This window comes from Onychomys torridus, chromosome 23 (assembly GCF_903995425.1).
Source record: "Onychomys torridus chromosome 23, mOncTor1.1, whole genome shotgun sequence".
Classification (NCBI taxonomy): domain Eukaryota; kingdom Metazoa; phylum Chordata; class Mammalia; order Rodentia; family Cricetidae; genus Onychomys; species Onychomys torridus.
The window spans coordinates 63,579,879-63,601,922 of record NC_050465.1 but is presented as its reverse complement, the minus strand read 5'-3'; the positions used below and the strand labels follow the sequence as shown (position 1 = coordinate 63,601,922).

General features: G+C 43.5%; 1 protein-coding gene and 1 pseudogene across 1 annotated transcript in view; one reads left to right on the top strand and one right to left on the bottom strand.

Annotated features, from left to right (window-relative positions):
* Nucleotides 1-4,612: 4,612 nt before the first annotated feature.
* LOC118573044 lies at nucleotides 4,613-13,933 on the bottom strand (annotated as a pseudogene).
* The window catches only part of Wdfy1 (WD repeat and FYVE domain containing 1), a 47,800-nt gene continuing 39,604 nt past the window's right edge, over nucleotides 13,849-22,044 (top strand). Inside the window, exon 1 of the mRNA XM_036173236.1 lies at nucleotides 13,849-14,068. Within this exon, the coding sequence (XP_036029129.1) occupies nucleotides 13,932-14,068 (137 nt within the window). The 5' untranslated portion in view covers nucleotides 13,849-13,931. The remainder of the gene's footprint in view (nucleotides 14,069-22,044) is intronic.

The following is a 22,044-nucleotide window of genomic DNA, read 5'->3' as shown; positions in this document are numbered from 1 at the left end:
GGCTGGGCAAGGAGACCCAAAATGAGAAGCAGGGCCCGAAAAGCCAGAAAAAGAGTAGGAGACAGCTCCTGATCTTGCTGTTAGGAATTCCATAGGAAGACCAAGCTACACAACCGTCCCATATATGCAGAATGCCTAGGTCAGTCCCATGCAGGCTACCTGATTGTCAGTTCAATCTCTGTGAGCCCCTATGAGCCCAGGTTAGTTGATTCTGTGAGCCTTCCCATGCTGTCCTTGACCCCTCTGGCTCCTACACTCCTTTCTGCTCCTCCGCAGGGTTCCCGAACTCCGCCAGATGTTTGGCTATGGGTCTCTGCATCTGTCTTCATCAGTTGCTGGGTGATGCCTCTCTGAGAACAATTGGGCCAGGCATCAATCTGGTCACTGAGGACAGTCAGTTCAGGATAAAGTTTGAATTTTAAAACTACCACTTTTTTTTTTTTTTCTAACCACGGGAAAAAGACATGGGGGATGCATCAAAATATTAACAGTGAAAATAACTAGTTTTTAAAAACTTTACTAATGCCTGCATCTTTCTTAACAAAATATAAATGGAAGTCCTGAAGTCACAAAGGGAAGTGTGTCTGCTTTTAGTTTCGTGCTGAACATCATATCATGACCTTTAGAGGAACCTTTCTACAGTTCTATATAAAGGCAGCTGTGCTCCTGAAGTCACTCAGATTAGGCTCCCGTGTCTTTGAGGGTGCCTGTTTTCACAAACAGTTTGTTCTGATTACTACATTATTTTTCAATTTATTTCCACAGCAGGTTTCTCCCTGCGCCTCTATATGGTTATTGTAATTGACCTCCAACCAAGACTTATATCTCTCTTCCTGCCCATACATCCCTTTCACCTCCCTTGAAACACAGACCAAGACATGTTACTGCCTAGTTAGTCTTCAACACTAGGACTGTACAGCACAGTTTGAGATTCTTAGCTTAACTCTTCAAGATGGAGAATCTGAATGGCTTATTTAAGCCTGTAAAAGGGCTTCCAATGGACATCTAGTTAAAGCAAACTCTCTGAAACAGGCCAAAATAGTATTAAAAACATTGAAAAATTGTAGATCATCAGATGAGTGGATTCAACCAAATTACAGGGAATTGCCATGTCTGCAATATTTCATTTATATATTTATTTCAATATTTATTTCTGCAATGTTTCATTTATTATTGGGAGAAATAACCTAAAGCTGGTTGATGTAACTGATGAACCAGCCTGCCCCCATTAATTTAGGCTTGAAAGCCATCTTATAATAAAGCCCAACTAGGTTCATTCCTGTTTATGATCAAATATCTGTTTCTCAAGGATTGGGCTATGTCTCACCTGTAACCATAACTACAAATGGTTCTGTATTGCCTGTTCCAGGAAATAGCAACCATGCTTTTGTTTCAAGAAGTTATTATAACCACCTTGTCATGACCACCTTGCAACCCTTAAGAGGTTGTTATGACCAACTTGTTAGGTTTATGTCCTGCTTCTGTAGTAACTGCTTTCTGTCTATTTGCCTGCCAAATCCCCCCTTTGGAGACCCCTTACTCCTGGATTATAAAAGACCTTATCTTACCCATATCCAATGCTGATCTCTTGAACCTCACCTCTAGGGAGAGACAGCCCATGTTCACAAATTTAAAAAAAAAAAAAAAAAAAAGCTTGCTTTAAATAACTCGGCAATGATGATTTGGGTTAGTGGTCTTTCTCCTCACATCTGTGGGATTAGCAGTAACCTCAAGCTTAATAAAGTTAAAGTAATGTGGTTCTATGTGCAGAGGCTCTTGGCAACAACAAGAACATAATTTTATTTTATTTTTTTAAAGGGAAACATACACTTAATAGATGTTATGACAAAATCAAATACATTCAAGTGATTTTGTATGGTCACTTTTACCAAGACATCAAGAGAAGTTAAACAACTTTCAAAATTAGTTTAGTTTTTTAAAAATAGGACCCTTAAATCTATCCACATGTGCAGAGGTATAAATGTTTGTTCTTTTCAAAGCTGAGCACAGTGAGGTTAAATGAGATGTTTGCTTACACCCAGAAGTCGAATATTAACATCTGAAACCACAGGGCTTGCTGAGTTCTGCCCCAGGACATGTAAACTGCCAGCATGACGTCAAGGGGTACTCTGTCATATTTAGGCCTAATACTGTTTGACAGTTTTGACATTTTCATATATTAAATCTCTTCTTACTCAGTCATAATTTTGTTTTTATGTACAAGTACACCAGCATCATATTATTTTTTGATGCTTAGCTTAAAAGGGTTAAAAAAAAAACCTTATATTTTGTAAAAGTGGTGAAGTTTCAGGCTTTCTTATGACATGTCAATAACTGACTACACCAACTTTAACAACGGACCAAATACTTTAGACATCCAATTAAGAATAAATTTTAGCCAATACCTTGGCAACACCAGGGTGTGCTGGTTTGTGTTGAAGTGATGTAACTGTGATTTAAGCAACTATGCATATGATTATTCAAATTAAAAAAATAAAACACTAAAAAGCTGTAGGTCTGGGTGAGAGGGGGTGGGCAGGGCTGCTTAGAGGCTGTTTGTCTTTGACAAAACTACAAAGTAGATTTGAGTCTTTAAGGGGATTCCCTAATATCCAAGAGGAAACTTCTCATTGTGATTTGAAGTATGAGAACGTATGACCAGAGCTTAGCACTACAAAGCCCAGTGGTTGAGGGCTGATTTTCTCAGAGCAGGTGGGCAGACATTAAGTGCTGAGTGTACACTGGGAGCCTTACAGCAGATCACAGAGCATCCCCTTTAGCAATCATTTGTACCCAATGGGTTTAGACATGAAGTCTTACATTTTACTGAAATATTCTTCCAAGTTTCATCAATGCTTGTAATGTGGACTTCTATTTCTTACCAAAATCTCTAGGAAATTTTAAAGCTGATACTAAAACTAGTTTTATCTTTCTTTTTTTTATAGTCTAAATTTTGACAGTTTTGACTAACCTTCAAATTTCCAGGGCACAAAAGGCATGTAGAGTCACCAAGAATATGTTAAAACACATGATAATTTTGTTTATAGTTATGACAGAAATACCTTCAACTTTTAGATAAATTTTAAAAATAGCAAATATAAAAGGTGTTTTGGGTCAAATTACTTCTAGTACAAATAAGGTAACATATCAAATTTTCAAATTCTTGAAAGCATTCAGAGTATTTGGATTTTCTAACTTTTTTTTTTTTTTTTTTTCCGAGACAGGGTTTCTTTATGTAACAGTCTTGTCTGTTCTGGAACTCACTCTGTAGAACAGGCTGGCCTCGAACTCAAAGATTCACCTGCCTCTGCCTCCCAAGTGCTAGGATTAAAGGTGTGTGCCACCACTGCCCAGCAGATTTCCTAACTATTAAACAAGGCTTTTTTTTTTTTTTTTTTTTTTTTTTTTTTTTTTTTTCTGAAGATTGAATCCAGGGCCTTGCGCTTCCTAGGCAAGCACTCTACCACTGAGCTAAATCCCCAACCCTAAACAAGGCATTTTTATGCAGTGGAAAAACATGTAAGAAAAACCTATAGAAACAAATAAATCTGCAAACTGAGAAACTACCAATATTCATTGAAAACTATGCCTTATGTTTACTCTCAAATTCATTTTAGCTCTCTGTCATATAATTTAATTCCTAGAAAGATTGCAGCTAAATTAATTACTACTATTTATAGAATGTCACCTCTTTGGGTAGATACATTTCACACCATGATTTTCAATTAAGAATTATCTGGTAGTTTTAATCACAATTTATGACTGTCTGATTAGGAGCTGAGTTGGCCTAAGGGTAAACAGAAGGGAAAGTCTGACAATTGCTCACTCTATAATTCTGCCCAGTCACACCCGGCCAGCAGCCCAGGAGACAACTCTACACACTTGCATTATAGTCTCACATCTCTATTACCGAGCAAGAAAAATTGGTATGCAATGTCGAGCTTTTTCCTGTTTGTTTTTAAGGAGCAGCTCAACAATTCCGGGTCAGGGTTGGCTTGTTAGGACAATGCAGAGAACAGAAGAGGAAACTACAAAATGGCATTTAACACCAGTGTTGGTGCTGAATGACATTAATAACTAAGGTTATTGTGTGTGCTATTTGCTTTAGAACACACATCAAAGCCATTAACCTGAACTTGAGGTATATACACAACACATATTCAACTTTAAGCAAAACACTTTCCATAATATTACATTTTTTAAAACTGGGGACAGTGTCCGTGTTGGTTTGTATTTGATTCAATGTAATGAGAAGGGAACATTCAGCTTGGGGTGGGTGGGGTGGACAAGCCACACTGGCAGTAAAGCTCTACAGTCCTCCTCTCCCTTCCTGCTCACCGGAACTATACCACATCCTGAGAGGATTCATCATGAGACAATGTCAGTCACAGCTTTGACACACTTTGGAAGGAATGAGAGAGCAAACTGGGTGTTGACATTCATCTTTGTTTTCAAATAAGTGGTCTTAATTTTTCTTCTTATAGAAAACTCTTAAATCAGTTTGTTATAAATATATCTGGACTGTTTTTCTTTTTCTTTCTTCTCTCTTTCTTTTTTTTCAGCTTTTAAGTAATGTCTACCACTTTGTTGATACAGAGTCCATGGGAAGAGGTCAGTAGAGATCATCTGAACAGTGACACCATCCGTGCATGTGTCCTTGCCATAACCCCTCAGCAGCCAGAGCGCAGCATGCTTGGATATGCCACTGGTGGTCTTTTACAGACGTTAGCTTCAGAAACTGGGAGATCTCTGCTACTGTCATGCACTCTTCATCATGGTGTTTACTAGCAGAAATCAGCAACGCAGCTTTCCTTAGGTCCTCGTGGGCTCGCACTCTGTAGTTAGAGAAATCCTTTCTCGGTCTGTGCTGTCCATAGCTATCACAAACTAAGTGTTCGTATAGTACGTGTTCTAGGCAGAAGGAAGGGATTCTGACCGCCAACATCCCACATCAGGAAACGTGTGTTACTAACCACGATCTCTTCTACATTACTTCTTATTCTAGGGGATGTATATACAACTTCATTCATGAAAAATTAGTAAAGGATGGCAGTTTCCCCTGTATTATCCAGCCCAGCAATGATAACTTTGTGCTCCTGGTGATTGAACAGCCTTCAGATCCAGATGAAGAGAATTCCAATCCTCAGGCTGTGAGGCAGAAGGACATGCCAGGGCCTCTGCTCTGCTTCCAGGGACCCATGGAGAGGATGCAGCCCTGTTGGCCTGTGGACATCGCTGCCTCATTGTCTGTTTGAGCCTCGTGAGCCACCGTCCTCTAGAATGTGATTTTCAAATTAAAAAAAAAAAAAAGCTGCAAGGTCCCAAGCAGTTTCTCCCACTAATGCTCCACATGGAGCCGAGGAGCTAAAGTCTGTATTCAGCTTCCTAATGTTCTTTTGCTATAATAACTTCAAAACAAGGAAAGGTTTATTTGGTGTGGTGGCTATTTTTAGTTGTTAACTTGACTACAGCTAAAATTAACTGAAACACAAATGGCTGGGCACATCTGTGAGGGATTTTTTTCTTAATTAAATTATTTGAAGTGAGAAGGCCACTTGTAATCCAGATCTTTGAGGTGGGAAAAGCCATTTTTAATCTGGGCGACACCTTCTGCTGGCAGGACATGAAAGAAAGAAACTTGCTCTCTTTGCCTGCTTGCTGTCACTCTTGCTGGTAAGACCATCCCTTTGATGGCATTAGAGCCTACTTCTTGGGGATTCTAGCATCTACTGAAGACCAGCTGAGACATCAGCCTCATAGACTGAACAACTATTAGATGCTTGGATCTTATGTTCATAGGCAGCCATTGTTGGATTAGCTGGACCCTAGATAGCCTATACGCCATTCTGAAAAGCTCCCTTCTCTCTATTTATATATAGATTCATTCCATAGGTCCTGTTCCTCTAAAGAATCCTGACTAATACATTTGGGTTCATATTTTTTGAGATGTCAATCCATGGTCAGGCACACCCATTTGCTTTTGAGCCCATGGTAAGACAGTACTACATCATGGCAGGGTGTATAATGGTACAAAGCCTGTTCATCTCATGCCTAGGACATAAGAGAGTTAATTGAAGAAGAAAGGGCTAGGGACCTAGAATCTCCTTCAGTGACTGACAACCTCTCACTAGCCCTCAACTAGTAAAGGTTCTGCTATCTTCCAGTAATGCAGTGGGCAGAGGACCAAACTTTTACCACATGGACTTTGGAGGGCTATTACAAATCTCAATATAGAAAACTTGTTTTTTAAGTTATGTTTCAATGAACATATTAAGAAGACAACTACTTGGATCCAGGATCCAAAAACTTGAAGGAGAGAAAAAACTTTTTTTGTTGTTTTCTCTTAAGAACCCCATTTTCCTCTAATCTGATATAATTCCTAATTTGATCAAAGCTTTGAAAGTGTCAACATTCTGTTTTTCAATTGGTCAACACTGGACAAACAGTGGGCAGAGTCATATTTAAGAAGAAGAGAAGATGAAGTAATGAGACTTCACTTTAACTGTTGGCGAATACTTCAACCAATGTTTTTATATCAGGGGCCTTGCTTATTCAGTCCTTTAGTGATGGTGTGGCAGCTGAAACACAGTGCACAGAAGGATGAAAAATAACAGAGGGCGAGGTCTGCAGTAGGCTTGCCTGCACACCAGCAATCTCAACCATCTGAAAGCAGTCCATCTTTCATATTAGCTAAGGAATCGTATCCAAAATGGTCTATAAACTCCCTCATGAAGAAAACAGCAGATAGAAATAATGGCCATAAAATAAAACTACTAGACTTAAAACTGTTTAAAAACTGGGGTAACTAAGCATTGAAAAAGAATTAAGTCTGAAGTTATATTTGTCAAATCTTGTTTGGGGAAAGTTGACTCAGTAAATATAATAGCCAAAGATCATGTTGGCTATAATCCCAAAGCTTCCAACTCCATTTATGCTGTTTCTGCTTTGTGTAAATAAACACGCAGAGGCTGTTAGAGCTTTATTAAGAGAACAGTTTGTGAACAGGCAAAATGGCTAGATGAAATCAAGTCTCCTTTCCTCTCTGGGACAGACCATGTTTTTATGTCTTTTAGCGAGGCTGAGTTAGCCAAGGAACAAGCTGACACTGAGATTCTACTGTCAGTTTATACCACAGATTTAACAAGCTTCAAAGAGATAAAAGTTTATTAGTGCAAAAAACAAATGCAGAGAGATGCTGATAATGTTAAACATTTCCTATTAATTAATCAGATTATGGCCACTAAAATTCTAAACAACCTCAATGCTGTCTGCAAATAATCTTTTTAGAAGCCTATCATTTATATCAATTATATTATTTATACCTACTTTATTATTTATTTATTATAGTGTAAATATGTACTGTCATAGTTCAGAGGTTTTACCATATAATCCTCATGATGCTATTGGTAATTCATTGTTGTTTGTTTGTTTGTTTGTTTATTGTCTGTCCTCCCTGCTACTGTGTGTGTGTGTGTGTGTGTGTGTGTGTGTGTGTATGTTGTTGTTGTTGTTGTTCTTGTTTCTTGAGACAGAGTCTTACTCTGTAACTCCAGTTGGCCTCAGACTCCTGGCTTTCTTCTGCCTCAGTTTCCCAGTGCTGGTATACTGGCTGAGTCACTATGCCTATCCTACCACAGTAATTTTATCCGTTGGGGTTGATCATGAAAATGGGACCTATATCAGATGGCTTCCTGAAGGAAGTTAATAAAAGGAACTGGTTTCAAGGTGTTGGAAGAACTGAAAGGCCTACATGAGATCATGGGGAAGAAGGTATCATCACAGCACACCAGGGAGCCCCAAGACCCCAGAATCCTAGCCAAGACTGCCCTCTAAGACCCAGGACAAAAGAGGGAGCTATAGTTAGTGGAAACTGGAGATGCTGGGAAAAGACTTTGCTCCCTGAGCAGGAAAAGCAGGTAAAATATTCTGGTTTCCCTTTCCCTCTCGTTTTCTAGTCTCCCACACCTGCTTGCCACTGTACAAACATATCAGGGAACAGATTAGCAAAAGTCTAGGAAGACTGTTTGCAGAACTAAGCCATCTACAACAGACTGAGCAGGGAAAGGGTGGATAGCAAACAGGAAAAGGACTAGCAAGGTAATATACTCAAGAAGCAGAGGTGTCAAGAGCGAAAAGCCAAGGCTGAATTAGAATGCTGACCTATTACACTAACGTACTTTTACTTCGTCCAAATGTTAACTTTTTAAAACTAGCAATTAGTACCTATTACTATTACCATTATAATGAAACCATAAAGACATTCCCTCAAAGAATCTAGTGTAAGTCACAGGAAGTAGAACTTTAAAAGGTCATGGCTGGGTGATTAATGGTGAGATCCAAGGTCAGGAACCTGGGTTAACCATCATGGCTATTCTACATAATCTTTGCTTCCTACATCACCAATAAAAGTTAATACTATTTTCACTGTAGTGATTCAATACCATGAAAGGCCTCCTGCATCAGCTTCCCTAGGACTGGAATTATAGGTGTGTGACCTCATGTCCAGCTACTTCTAATTGGAGTGGTTGATTGATTGTTTGGATTTTATGTTGTGCTGAGGAGGGACCTAGGGATTTCACATGTTAGTCTCCTATCATTTCTACACACTACCACTCATGTTTACCCTCATGGGCCATGAAAGAAAGATAAAAATGTGGGCTGATAACTAGAAGACTGGTTACCACTTTCTAAACTGGCATGATGAAGGAACTGGTGTGCGGTTCAGTTTTGAACAGGAAGTGGAAGGTGTCTATTGGGCCTCCAAGAGAAGGTGACAAGATGACAAATAAGAGTTCTTCACACAGTGTGGGAGACTGGCACTACTTCCTGCCCTGCAGATGTCACTTCGGAAGGTCAAGGCATACAGATGCCATGTGCTTAGCACCAGAGGTGCTCAGTGGTTAGCAGCAACAGAGAGGTACCAAGTTAACTTTTGTTCTGAAGGCAGCAGGATGGTTGAAAATACAGAAGAAAGGTAGGTAATCCATAAAGAGCTGTTCAGGAATTCTGGTCTAGGGATGTAGTTCAGGTAGTAGAGTCCTTGAGTAGTGTGTGTGAGGTCTAGGACCACACAAAATGGCATGGTGGCACACGCCTGGAATCCCAGTTGTAGAGTAAGGAGGATTAGAAGTTCAAGAGCATCCTTATCTATACAGTGACTCTGAATCCTGTCTGGGCTACACGAGACCAGTGTTTACACAGGCCTGAAGTCTATCTGAGCACACAAAGCCAGTTAAACCTCATCAGAGACCTTAACCCTTCTTGACTGGCAAACATAAGTGAAACTTAACTTGACCCATTTCTTGTAAATGCCTGTAGTAGAGGAAAACAAAACTTAAGCTCAACCAATCAGAAGTAGTCAGCAAGACCTTAATTATACAACTAGAATCTTCCCAGTGGGACAGATCAAACAAGGCCACATAATAGCTATGACTAACCATTTTTTATGATTCCTTAACATTCACCCATTAAAAGCCTCTCTTCAAAGGATGCCCCCAAACCACTTTGAGTCTGAACCTTTCTGATTTATTACATTTTAGTTGCTGGGATATACTCTTTGTACTTTTATTGTTCATTAGTTTGCCTCCTTAATAGGCCTTATTTTCCAAACTATGTTAAGAAGCAGAGAAAAATGAATCACCCCTACAGTTGTTGTATATAGTTGTATACAAAGTCCAAATAACTCTCACTTCAAACTACTGAGGTGGATTGACTCAAAAGTGCATCTCTTCCAGTCTCCCATAACTACGGCTGCTTCTGTATGGTTTCCTCCAAAGGCATATAAAACATTTTAGCTATATCTTGGAGGCAGTTTATATAAATGAATTAAATTTCAATTTCACTTCTCCTTTATACCATATTTCATCAAATCAGTGTTCAAATGCACGCTAACTTGCTAACTTTAAGTATATATTTTATGTCTACAGATTTGAGAATGCAATTAAGTCCAGAAGAAAAATATGTGCTATATATGTGTAAGCCAGTAGTTCCCAACCTGTGGGTTCATAGGGGTTGCATATCATATATCCTGCATATCAGATATTTATACTATATTGGTGAAATTATTAAGGCCACTCCACGTAGTTAAAAGGGAGGTTTATTTTGTGGGGTAATTTACAAATGAAGGGATAGGTTGTAGAGTCTGGCAAAGGTATGGCGCAGTCTGGTGGTGTTCTCTGGAGAACTCTGCTCGGTCTACCTCCAGCGTCCAGGGTCCCAGAACCAAGAGAGGCCTCTCCTCTCAATCCTGGGTCTTCAGCCTCCTCCCTCAGCCCTGCCTTGTGGGTGTGACCATTACTGAAGCCTCAATGGGGGTTGGAACTTCCAGGCCAATGCTGGGATGGCTACCACTACAATACTACAACTCATAACAGTAGCAAAATTACAGCTAAGAAGTAGCAATGAAAGTAATGTTATGGTTGGGCGTCACCACAACAAGAGGAACTGTATTAAAGGGCTGCAGCATTAGGAAGGTTGGGAACCGCTGGTGCAAGTCAAGAAGACAGAGCCCTACTACACATCATCATTTATAGGTTATCAAGAGAAAGAGGTCCCAGAAAGAGGACAGAGGAGGAATCCCCGTGAATAAAGATAAAATTAGGCTAAGTGTGTGTTGGTTTGGAGCCCATAGAAGAAGATATTTAGTTTAAGGAGGAGGGAATTGGCTGTGGCAATGATGACGATCAGTCAAGTTGGCGGGAAACCTCTGGAAATGTAGAGCAAAACCTGAAGAAAACGAATTGGATGAACTGGTGGCAGAATAATTAACAGTCTCTTGAAACCGATGGACTCGGGATACACAGGAGAACTGATTTCTCAGTTGCCTTGAATTTGTGAGTTCAAGACCATCTTTGCTACATAGCAAGTTCATCTCAAAACCAAAGTCCAAACCTAAAAGCAGAAATCTGGTCTCCTTCAAATCTGTCACTGGCCTCCCAACAAATATGAAGAGAAAACTAAAATCTTTACGAGGTCTCCTGGCTCAGCATGATCTATTTTGTTTGTCTTATTTCTCTTCTTGAGGCCCCACCCTCTCCTGGCATCACTGGTTCTTGCTTTGTTCCCATAAAACCCCAGGCCTGCTCACCTCTGGGTCATAGTGTGTGCTATTTCCTTGTCCAGGCTAGCTTTCTGCACACAGGGCTTACTTCCTTACTGGCTCAAATGTCTTTGCAAGGAGGCCTCCACTGGTCATCTGACTCAGGTTGTATTCTCTACAAACAGAAACTGAGTTAGAGGTTAGCACCCAGGACATCATTAGAGCTTAACACCTATGAAAGGGAAGGTGTTAGCAAGATTAGGGAGGAACAGTCATTGGTAACCGAGGGCTGATGAAGGCCTGCTTAGGCCAAGAGAGCACTCTGGAGCAAGTATTGACTAGTAATGTGTCCTGACGGTCAGGTCTGTATGTTTTTGTCTCACTTAGTTATAAAATGCAACGTGTCCTGTAAAGGGCATGGCTGGCACCTGAGGCTTCTCAGCAGCTGAGGCAGATCCTAAAGGTGGCTCTGTGCAATCATCTTTGTATTCTCCATACCACCTAGTTAGAATTGTAATACTCCTACAGTCCATGTAACCCCTCATTGCTTTATTTTCTTAATTGCATCCAACATTTTCTAATACAGTATATAATTTATTTCCATATAGTATTCATTTTCTTCAGTGGAATGTCCGCCCTTTCTTCTGTCTGTCTCTCTAATACTACTGTAGCTGGAACTCTGTCTTATGACACTATTCTTGGGAAAACGTGGACAAATGTCTACAGATCCCAGCTAGGGAATTGACAACAGACCAAAGTATGGACGCCACTAAAATCCAGTTTGGTGAACCAATGCATGTTATTGGGGTTACTTAGAGGTGCAGAGGTGACAGAGCAGTTGTATCACCCAGAGCTCACTTGAGCATGGTGACAACTCATGAAAGCTGGAAACCTGGAGCACACAGCACAGCCTGCAGACTCCTTGGCAGGTTGAGAGTGTCCTTTTTGAGGTAGGTTAGTTGATACGTGCCTCTTCCAGGGAGCTCAGCTGGTCTCTGCATCTTCCAGGCACCATTTTGGCTGATTTCTCTTTCTTTCCCACAGCTTGGCTGGTGTCTGCCTCTCCCAGGCAGGTCAGCTTGTCTGGGAGTCTTCTAGGTGGCTTGTCTTATCTGAGAAGGTCCCACAGCCATTTTCTCTGCTTCTATATGTTGGTTAAAGTGGCACTGCCCACTGCCCATGGTGGGCATGCCTAAGGAGGAGTGTGCTGGTTGGCGGAAGAATCACGAGCCATGGTTGCCTTTCTAGAGCTTTATTGGAAGAGAGAGAGAGAGAGAGAGAGAGAGAGAGAGAGAGAGAGAGAGAGAGAGAGAGAGAACAAGGAGGGAAGAGAGCAGGAAGAAAAAAGGGAGACACACAAGCAGCTGGCCCATGCTCCCAGGCTGATGACGCAATTAAGGACAGAACCCTTACACTATATGCTTAGGGAGGGAGGGGCCTAGAGAATCTGGTTAGTTTCAGGGACTTACTCAAGCTGTTTTGAGTTGTTCACTTCCTGAGCTCGAGGTGCTTCCCTGTGGGCTGCAATGTTTCCCATCCCCTTAGGACACCCTGTTTTACCTCCCTGTAAAACCCCGTCTTACTGAGAGCTCCTCCAGATGGACACTTTCAACCTCAGAGGAAACTCCTACTCAACACTCAGGTTCTAAGTAAGCAGTCTATCACTGAATTGGTTACTTTTTTCACTGCTGTGACAACATACTACCAGACAAAAAATAAGGAAGGAAAGGGTTATTTTGGCCCCGGGTTTGTGGCTCACAAACCCATGGTTTATGTGTACACAGCCTAGTTCTAGTGCAATACTGCAGTTTGGGTGATAGAGTCATGTGATGTTGAACTTTTGACTGGGTCTCATTTATGACCCTTTAAATTTACTATCAATGTCCTCCAGCCAGAACCCCCTAGGAACACACCTGTACTTGAACAAGTGAGGTTGGCAGAAGGTGCTTCATTGGGAGGGAGTCATTGGGCATCTGGGTAAAAGGGAGTCAGAACAGGCAGGGCAACTGTAGGATACTGGTGTCAGGTGATTTGGGGAATGTTTACGGAAAGAGAGCTTCCCCTCTGGACAGAAAGTTGGCAAGAAGTGGGGGTGGGGGATACAAAATTTTGTATTCTAACATCTTACTAGATGGATCAAGACTAGACGGAAGAGAAGGCTGTAACTGGAAAGAAAAAGTAGTGATCACACTCTCCTGGACAGGAGAGTTAACATTATGCGCATTGTAGTTCACATAATGTTAATGACCACAGAGTAGAACTACGCTGTGTCTCTCTTCAAAGGGCACATGCTATCAGCGCTCAGATGATGTTATCAGGCCCAGCTCCCAGGTTAGGGCTGCTTGTGTTTTTCTCATAGCCATGCCACGTTAAGCACAGAGTGGTCTTTCTGTGGTTCAGTTTTGAGACAAAAACATTCACCATCTCCATCTCCTTAAGTGATCATCCGTGTAAAGAAACCTGGATGTGTTCACCATTCAGTGCCATCTACTGCAACTCAAATATTCTTGGATGCAGTATTTTCTCACTTTTTAACATGACTTGAAATCGGGGTGTGTCTGTCTTTCAAACAATGGCTACTTAGGATGGATACCGTGCAGTATTGTCTGAGGGGCGGGTTGAGCATAGGCATGCTCTGCTGCTGCTCAGCTCAGTCTGTTTGGCTTTTTTCGCTTCGTCAAGGTCTTGCTTGACTTTTCCAGTGGAGGGGTTCTCTCCCGGGTCACGGCACGACAACTGCGCGGCTTTCCCAGTCACTACGGGAAGCTGCGGCGGCGCTCGCGAGCTTACGGGCAGCGTGGCGCACACGCGGCCCGGTTGCCCCGAGCAACCGGCGCGTCCCCGCCCGGCGGTCAGCTGATGGGCCGCCCGCGGGGGAGGCCGTGGCGGGAACATGGCGGCCGAGATCCACTCCAGGCCGCAGAGCAGCCGCCCGGTGCTGCTGAGCAAGATCGAGGGCCACCAGGACGCCGTCACGGCCGCGCTGCTCATCCCCAAGGAGGACGGCGTGATCACGGCTAGCGAGGACAGGTAGGGTCTGGGAGTGCGCGCGCGCGGGGAGGGCCAGGGCGCGAGGAGGGGGCGGCCACGAGGCGTGGGGACCGCGGGGTCCGCGGCTCTGCCTTCCCCTCCTGTGGTCATCTCGGGTCCAGCGGCCACCCCTGTCTCCCGCGTCCCTGCAGTCCACCGAGATCCGGGTGCCGTCAGGAGGTTCTGTCTTACTCCTCCAGTCTGGGACCGCTCCCCCGATGCGCGCCCTTAATCCTGGGAACCCCAAACCTGCTCCTTCAGCCCGGACCTTCCTCCAGCGCTCTTTCAGTCCAGGACCTGGTTCCACAGCGCCCCCCTCTATTACGGGACCCGACCCCCCAGAACTCTTTCATCCCGGGACCCTGTCCTACAGCGCCCCTACAGCCACTGACCGTCCCCGCAGCTCTTTTCTAGTCCCGGACCTCGTCCCACAATTCCCCTCCAGCCCGGGACCCTAACCCACAGGGCCCATCCATCTCAGGACCCTGACGCACAGCGCCCCTCCATCCTAGGACTCCGGCTCACAAAGTCTCTCCAGTCCAAGGTCTTCCTCCCTACCGCCTTCAGTTCAGCACCTTCTCCACACCCTTTCAATCTGGGACCTAGTCCCCCCATGTCCCCTCCAGACAGAACCCCTTGCTTCCGCCCAGGCCTCCAGTCTTGGGTTCCCAGTGCGCCCCTGCAACTCTGAGACGTCAGTGGCCATGGTCTTCTAGCCAGCCTTTGCCCCCCTGCTGCCCAAACCCTGCCCCTTGGTGCTGCGCCAACCTCAGACCTTTGCCTCCTGTGTCTTCCTCGTGGGGTTTCACCTGGTGCTCCAGAGTTTCTGGGTTCTCCTGGGTCCGTTCCAAGTCCCAGAGGATTAGTGGCTGATTGCATTGTAACCTGGTGCGAGTGTTTATTTCTTAAAGGAACTTCTGGGACGTTCACCTCTTCCATCTAGTTAGTTTGGAGTTGGGTTTGCGGGTGGGGTGAGGTGGGGGTGGGGATGGGGGAGTGGGTGGGGGTGGGCCTTTTTTTTTTTTTTAACTTCAGTTGCTAGAACTCTCTGACCAAGATAGTTTTCAATTTTTAAATAAAAATGATTCATTCTTAAAAAGACTAGACGCATTCATTTTAAAAGGAAAATTTATTTGCAAGTAAGTAATTTTGTTTACAAGTAATTTATCTCCACAAGTAAGAAACAGAATGTCCTTTATCGTAAGACAGAAACAAGCCATGTTATCAATGTTCCTACGTTTTGCCGGTCACTATACTTAGGAAAAGACTCGTTTGGTCCAGGGATTTCATTTCACCCAAGAAGGAACCAAAGCCGTGATGTGGAACTAGTTTCTCTGAGTCAAGGAGATGCTAGGAAGCCAGGAATGGAACCCGGGACGGTCATCTGGCCTTCGGTTTTCAGGGCAGTGTAAAGGGATGGGAGAAACAGCCCTTGCGTTAGAATTGTAGCAAGTCTGAAACTTGAAAGGTTTGATACACAGTTGAGGGAAACAGTTTCCTTGCAGTCTTAAGCAACGAGCCATAGGCCCAAACTGGAAGGGCTTTGGCAAGAATGTTCTCCTGTTCTCTGAAAGCTGGAGGCAGAGGCCAGCCTTTTGTCCTCCCACCTTCTGAAGTGAGTGAAATTGAGGGCCTGCCCGGAATGGGAGAAGGAAACTTGAAGCCCCTCGCTCCCACTGGACCTTTCTATTGGCTTTTGAATGAGCTTACTTAGGGCTTTCTCCTCGGGTCGTGAGCGTATTTCCCCTGCAGTTTACATCTACCTGACCTCAAACAAGGTGGTAGGATTCTTGCAGGGATGTGAAACCGAAAGGGCGTGGGGAGAGTGGGAACGGGAGATGAGAGAGAAGGGGATGTAAACAAGGCAAATGGCCGAATAATGGTATTGGCCTGATATAAACAGGAATGCAGACCACAGCTTATTAAAGTCAGCAGGCTTTATTCAGTACAATATTTTATTTGTGACTCATGCGTGTTGGGTAAATTGCCGAATATCTGAGATTACTGTGTAGGAAGAGTGCTAATAAAGATTTTATGGAAAGTGATTACTAAGCTCCTTTGGGATTCAGATATTTAAGGGAGTTTTGGATTTGGATTTTTTTCCCACTTCTCCTCGACTGTCCTGCAGGATCCTGGCAAATGACTAGACCACCAAGGAGTTGCTTGCTACTGAAGGTTTCTGATGTGTATGTTAAGTCTTTCTGTAGGTACCACATTAAATTATGGGATTTAATGAGTATGGGCTGTGAGTTTTGTTGTGGTAGGTCTTATTTTTTTTTCTCTAAAGTGTCGTATTTGTCATATTTTCATTCATTCATTCATTCATTCATTCACTTAGGAATACTGTATCTATTGAGTGTAAGGTCCTGGGGATAGAAGAGGGATCAAAAGCCATAGTGCCTGTGCTCATATAACTTCTGATTTATTGCTCTTTGTGGCCCTTGACCCAAGGAAGCCTGTATGTATATGTCTGAGGACTTAGGACACTGGCTTCCCTTATTCAGCCAAGAATATGTCAGAAATGCCCATTCATTTGTCTCCACCGTAACCATAAAGGCGGCTGGCATTAAAATAGCTCTTTGAAGGGCTGAGCAGTTTACTGAGGATGTGGCCCTTCATACTCAGCTCCCCAGATGCTGGGAGACACAGAAGGAAGAGACTCCGTGGCCTAGGGTGAAGGGCCATCTTTAGGAGCGGCCCTCGTGGATAAAGGAATGGTTGATAGAATGGAGGGTGCGGGTCCTGGTCCCAGCAGAGGGAAAGGACAGAAGGATGTGTGTGACGTGGCAGCCACTCTAGATGTTTTAAGGTGGCCGGAGCAGAAAGTTTGGGAGGCTATGGCAGGAACAGGCCGAGGCCTGGAAGGGCAGTGTCCAGTGAAAAGAATTGTAGTGTGGCTCGTAGGAACTGGATTTTATTTTGCTGGCAGGGACAAGCTCTTTTAGAGTTCAAAACAAGCAAGTGATGTGATTGAGATTTAGGTGTAGAAATGGCAATAGTTAACCCTTAGAAAGTCCCTTCTCTACCAATGCAAAATTGGGGGGTGTGTTTGTGTGTTGGGGGTGTGTATATCACCACACCCAAGCTCATGCCCCCCCATGAGAATAGTGCAGTCCATTTTTCTGATCAGCAATTCCAAAACTCAATACATTTTCAAAGTCAGAAGTGCCTGTATATGGCAGTTTTCTCAAAGCTCATTTGGTGTGAAAACTTAATCTGAATAGATGAAACTTGCAATTTTTATTTATCCCATGCAGTCTGTTTCACTGAATAAGCAGCAGCAGTTGAGGATGCTCTGTCAGGTCCTGTCAAGAGAATTATGAAGGGCGGGAGAGATGGCTCAGAGGTTGAGTGCACTGGCTGCTCTTTCAGAGGTCCTGAGTTCAGTTCCCAGCAACCACATGGTGGCTCACAACCATCTATAATGATATCCCATGCCCTCTTCTGACATGCAGGCAAACATGCAGACAGAACACTGTATACATAATAAATAAAATAAATCTTTTTTTTGAAAAGAGTATTATGGAACGTAAGGTAAACATACCATATTCTGATAGCCATTTGACAGCCAGATCAGAAAGCCGAGGCACAAACCACACTTAAGTAATTGCTGAGACTGCAAAGCTCTTAAGTGGTAGGACTGAGATCTGAATCCAGTTCTGCCTCTTCTATCCCAGGTTCTTCTTGTACTATACCTCTGGGATGAGAAGAAGCCGAGTCCAGGCCATGCTAGTCAGCGATTTACTAGGCCAGCCGCAAACACAAAGTGACAGGGTTCCCTTTCGGCCTCGATCAAGGAGCCCGCCTTTTTGCTAATTTTCAGGATTTAAAGAAATGGCTTGCAACTTTGCAACTTGTATTTTAATGCTTACAAAAGTAACTTTTGTATACCTTTATTAGTGTGTGTAAATAACGTATGTATGAGCGTGAATGAATACACTGTGTGTCTGTTGCAGACAGGCTGAGCTTTTCAACAGCTATTTTTGAGTTTTTTACTCAGGAGTTTCTGTGACCCAGGCTGGCCTTGAATATACTGAGCAGTGTAGGGTGGTCTTGAACTCCTAACTCTTGCCCTCATCTCTTATAGCTAGGACTATAGTCATGTGCCACCACAATTTTTATTTTTTATTTTTGAGACAAGGCTGGCCTAGAACAGACCCCCGAGGGCTGGGGTTGTAGGTGTGTAGTGCCACAAATTTGCTTAGGAAAGTAACTGAATATTTATAGCAGGATCCAGCTGAAGTCAGTTAATTACATAAAAGCCACAGAGAACGAGGATGTCCTGAAAGGAAAAGCTAAAGAATCGAGGGGCTTCCTGAAGTCAGGGCCCACTTTTCCAAAGTCTGTGCCAGAGGTTCCACCATCATTGGTGGGCCCCAGTGAACATTCAGAACTATCTGCATTCACTTTGGATTGCAGGGCAAAAGATACTGTTGGCATATGGGCCTGTGCCAGGCTCATGGCTCAGCATCCTTCAATGCCAGGGCGACTGCTCAACATCCTGTGATACACAGACCCCAGTCACTTGCCTTTCTCTTTGGAAAGTGGTTCTCAAACTTGAGTGTTTACCAGAATCACTTGGAGCTCTTGTGAACCAGAGACGACTGGGCCCTGCCCCTGGAGATTCTGATTAGGAAAGTTGAGTTGGGGGGCAGGGCTAAGAAAGCTGGCATTTCTGTCAAGTACCTGAGGGATGCTGTTGATCCAAGGACATCAGAGCACCCGTGCTGTGCAAGAAAGGAGGGTTATGTATCAATCACCAGGGAAGAATGTTCTTTACACCTCCCCTTTGAAAAGAGATTTAATTGTGTGCCTATGTGGGACTGTGCACTGTGAATGCTGGTGCCCGTGGACTTGAGAAGAGGGTGTTGGATTCCATGCTGCTGGAGCTATTCTGGGAACCACACTCCGGTCCTTGGTATGTGCTCTTAACTGCTGAGCGGTCTCCCCAGCCCTCCTCCCCTTTTCTCAGCATTTTGGGTATGTTTCCCTGAAGTTATGCACATCGCCACATAGTATCGAGTACTCTGTCACTGTGACAGAATACCGAACTGTAGCCAACTTGGAAGAACATAAAAGTTATCCTCATGGTTTCAAGTTGTGGTCACTTAGCCTAGTTGCTTTGGGACCTTTGGCAGGGCAGTGCATCATTGCTGGGAGAGCATGGCAGAGGAAACTTCAAACCAGTGCAGATAGGAAGCTAAAAGAGAGGAGGGGCAAGGGTCTCAATACGCTCTTCAAGGGTATACCCCACCTTCAATTGCTTCCACCAGCCACATCCTAAGGTTTCCACAATCTCCTAATAGCATCACTGGTTGGGGACTGAGCCTTTTAGCACATTACCTTTTGGGGGAAATTTAAGATATAAACCATGAGCTGGGGAGATGACTTAGTGTGTGAGGGTACTTGCTCTGTAAGCATGAGGAGCCGACTTCAAATTTCTAGCACCCACTTACAAAACTGCACATGGACTGTGCGTGCCTGTAACCCCTGGTTGGGGGACACAGACAGGTGGGTCTTGCACACTTAGGTGTATACACCACACACACAAACACAAACATTCAAAGCATAACATTCCCCTCCTTTCCAGTAAAATCAGACTAATGTAGCAGCTGAATACAATCTACCCTCTGAAGACATTAAGTCAATATGAGTAATAAGGCTTAATTGGGGTCCAACACTTTCAAACTAAGAATTAATTGAGCAGTGTCTTCCTGTTGAGGAAATTAAACAAAGACCACCATCAAACGATGTTCAGTGGTAAATTTAAGAATTGGAGTCAGAGCAGTTAGTCTCTGGAGGGGAGCTGGAAGCTGACCTTGCCTGCAGGGCAGAACTGAATTGTGTGAGGCAGCAGGGGCTGATTCCCTAGACACATGGCTGTGTGTGGACTCTGCTAGGACTGCACAAAAACAGTCAGCTGGTCCAGTGATAGAAGTTTTCAGAGGTGGAAAGTCTTGTTATGAAGCTTTCTAACGAAGTGAAAACTACAGACTTGCTGTCTTCATTTTTGACAAGGTTAAAGATGAGCCTTCTCTGTCTGCTAGTGCTCCAGGAGCCGGTAAGGCCAGCATTGATTTCTGCAGGAAACTAGCTTTTCTTTGGATTAAGTCAGAGATGAGAGATCTGTGTTTTCAGGTGCTGTGCACAAGCTGGTTTTAAAAAAAAAAAAAAAAAAGTAAAAAAACAAAACAAAACAACCCCAACTTTTAGATAGTTTTGTATCATTTTCCCTTTTTAGTCCACCAGCTGTTTTTAGTATATTTGTTGCCTCTTAAACACATTTATTTACTTGTTTGTTTATTTTTGAGACAGACTCTCATGTAGCCCAGGCTGACCTTTAGCTCATCCTGTAGCTGAGGAACTTGGGAGCCTCTTTCCCTGAGTTCTGGGATGACAGACGCGTGCCATCCCAGGTTTATGCAGTGCTGGGGATCAAGCCTAGGGTCCTGTGCACGCTGGGCAAGTACTCTACCAACTGAGCTGTATCTCCAAACTGTTGTTGAACACTTGTCAGCATATTAAGACAATGTGTAGGAAAATTTGTGTATTTCCTTACTATTTATGGGAACTGATTCTAAAACTGTTTTTTAGTGAGTTTGTTTGTTTTAGGTGAAATGCATAGAAGGAAAATGTATCCAGGGTGTTAATGGCAGTATTTTGGTTGGCATTCAAGGCCTGAAAGTAGATTCTTTAGTTTGTGTTATAAAATCAACTGAAAAGTGGCAGGAAACCAGCATAGACCTGAGCACAGTGACTCCTGTATGTGAGCGACCCCTCACTGGGACAGTCATTTTCTTTTTATAGTGTCATTAAGAGCAGAGGCTCCAGAGAAGTGCCAGAGTTTGAATCCAAGTCATGTGACCTTGGGCAAGCTACTTAACCTCTTTGCATCCCGGTCCTCTCGCTGCAAAGCACAGATATAGTAGTGTCTACCTCCTGGGCTTCTGTGACGAGCTGACAGATTGATAACATAGATGGAAAGCACTTAGAACCTGGCACATGGACTAGCAGTTGTGATTTTATTCCTATTTATTTTCCTTTATGTCAACAAGGCTAAAAATAGTTCTGCCCTGTGTGTGCATATGTGTATGAATAAAGTAAAAAAAAAATTTCCCTGCCCTAAATAAGGCACTAGCATTTGGGAGCCAGTTACAAATGTAAACTTTCATAACTGACTTTGAGTCATGGCTTTTGTTTATTTCCTTATTTGGTCAATTACAAGTCATTTCAGTCATATTCACGTCCCGCATAGATCTTTATTCTGCTGTGGCAGAGGACCCTGAGATCAGGTCCTTTGACTCACACCTTACAACCATACACACAACCATGGCATATTGTAGTCCCAGGGCACAACATAACCCAACACATGCAGGAGGATACCAGACCAAGCTCCAAGAGTCCTCCGAAGTGATTGTGGAGTCACAAAAGATGTGTTAAATTCCTCCATTGTTGAATGATGTGACATCCCCCCACCTCAACCACCCCACCCCGCCTTGTGTTCAATACTGTTTGTCAGGGAAGTTCAGAGGAGACAGTATGCCAAGTGTTCATCGGGGGCTAGTTATAAGGGCACCCTCTTGTAAGTATGTACCAAAATTTGAGAGCCTTGAAAAGAAAAACAAATAAGGCAGAGCAGCAGTGGCGCACGCCTTTAATCCCAGCACTTGAGAGGCAGAGCCAGGCGGATCTCTGTGAGTTCGAGGACAGCCTGGTCTACAGAGCTGGACAGGACAGGCTCCAAAACTACACAGAGAAACCCTGTCTGGAAAAACCAAAGAAGAAAAAAATGAGGAGCATAAACCATATGTTTTGTACAAACATCAAACAGGGGGAGCCACTCTTCTGAGTTTGGGAATGTTGGGAACCCCTAGATATCCAAGGTTGGAAATCCCAGCTGACGGGCTAGCCTTGAAGGCAGGACAGCTGTCTCAGGCCTGACTCTGCTGTGAATGCCTATCCATTTTCACCCCCAG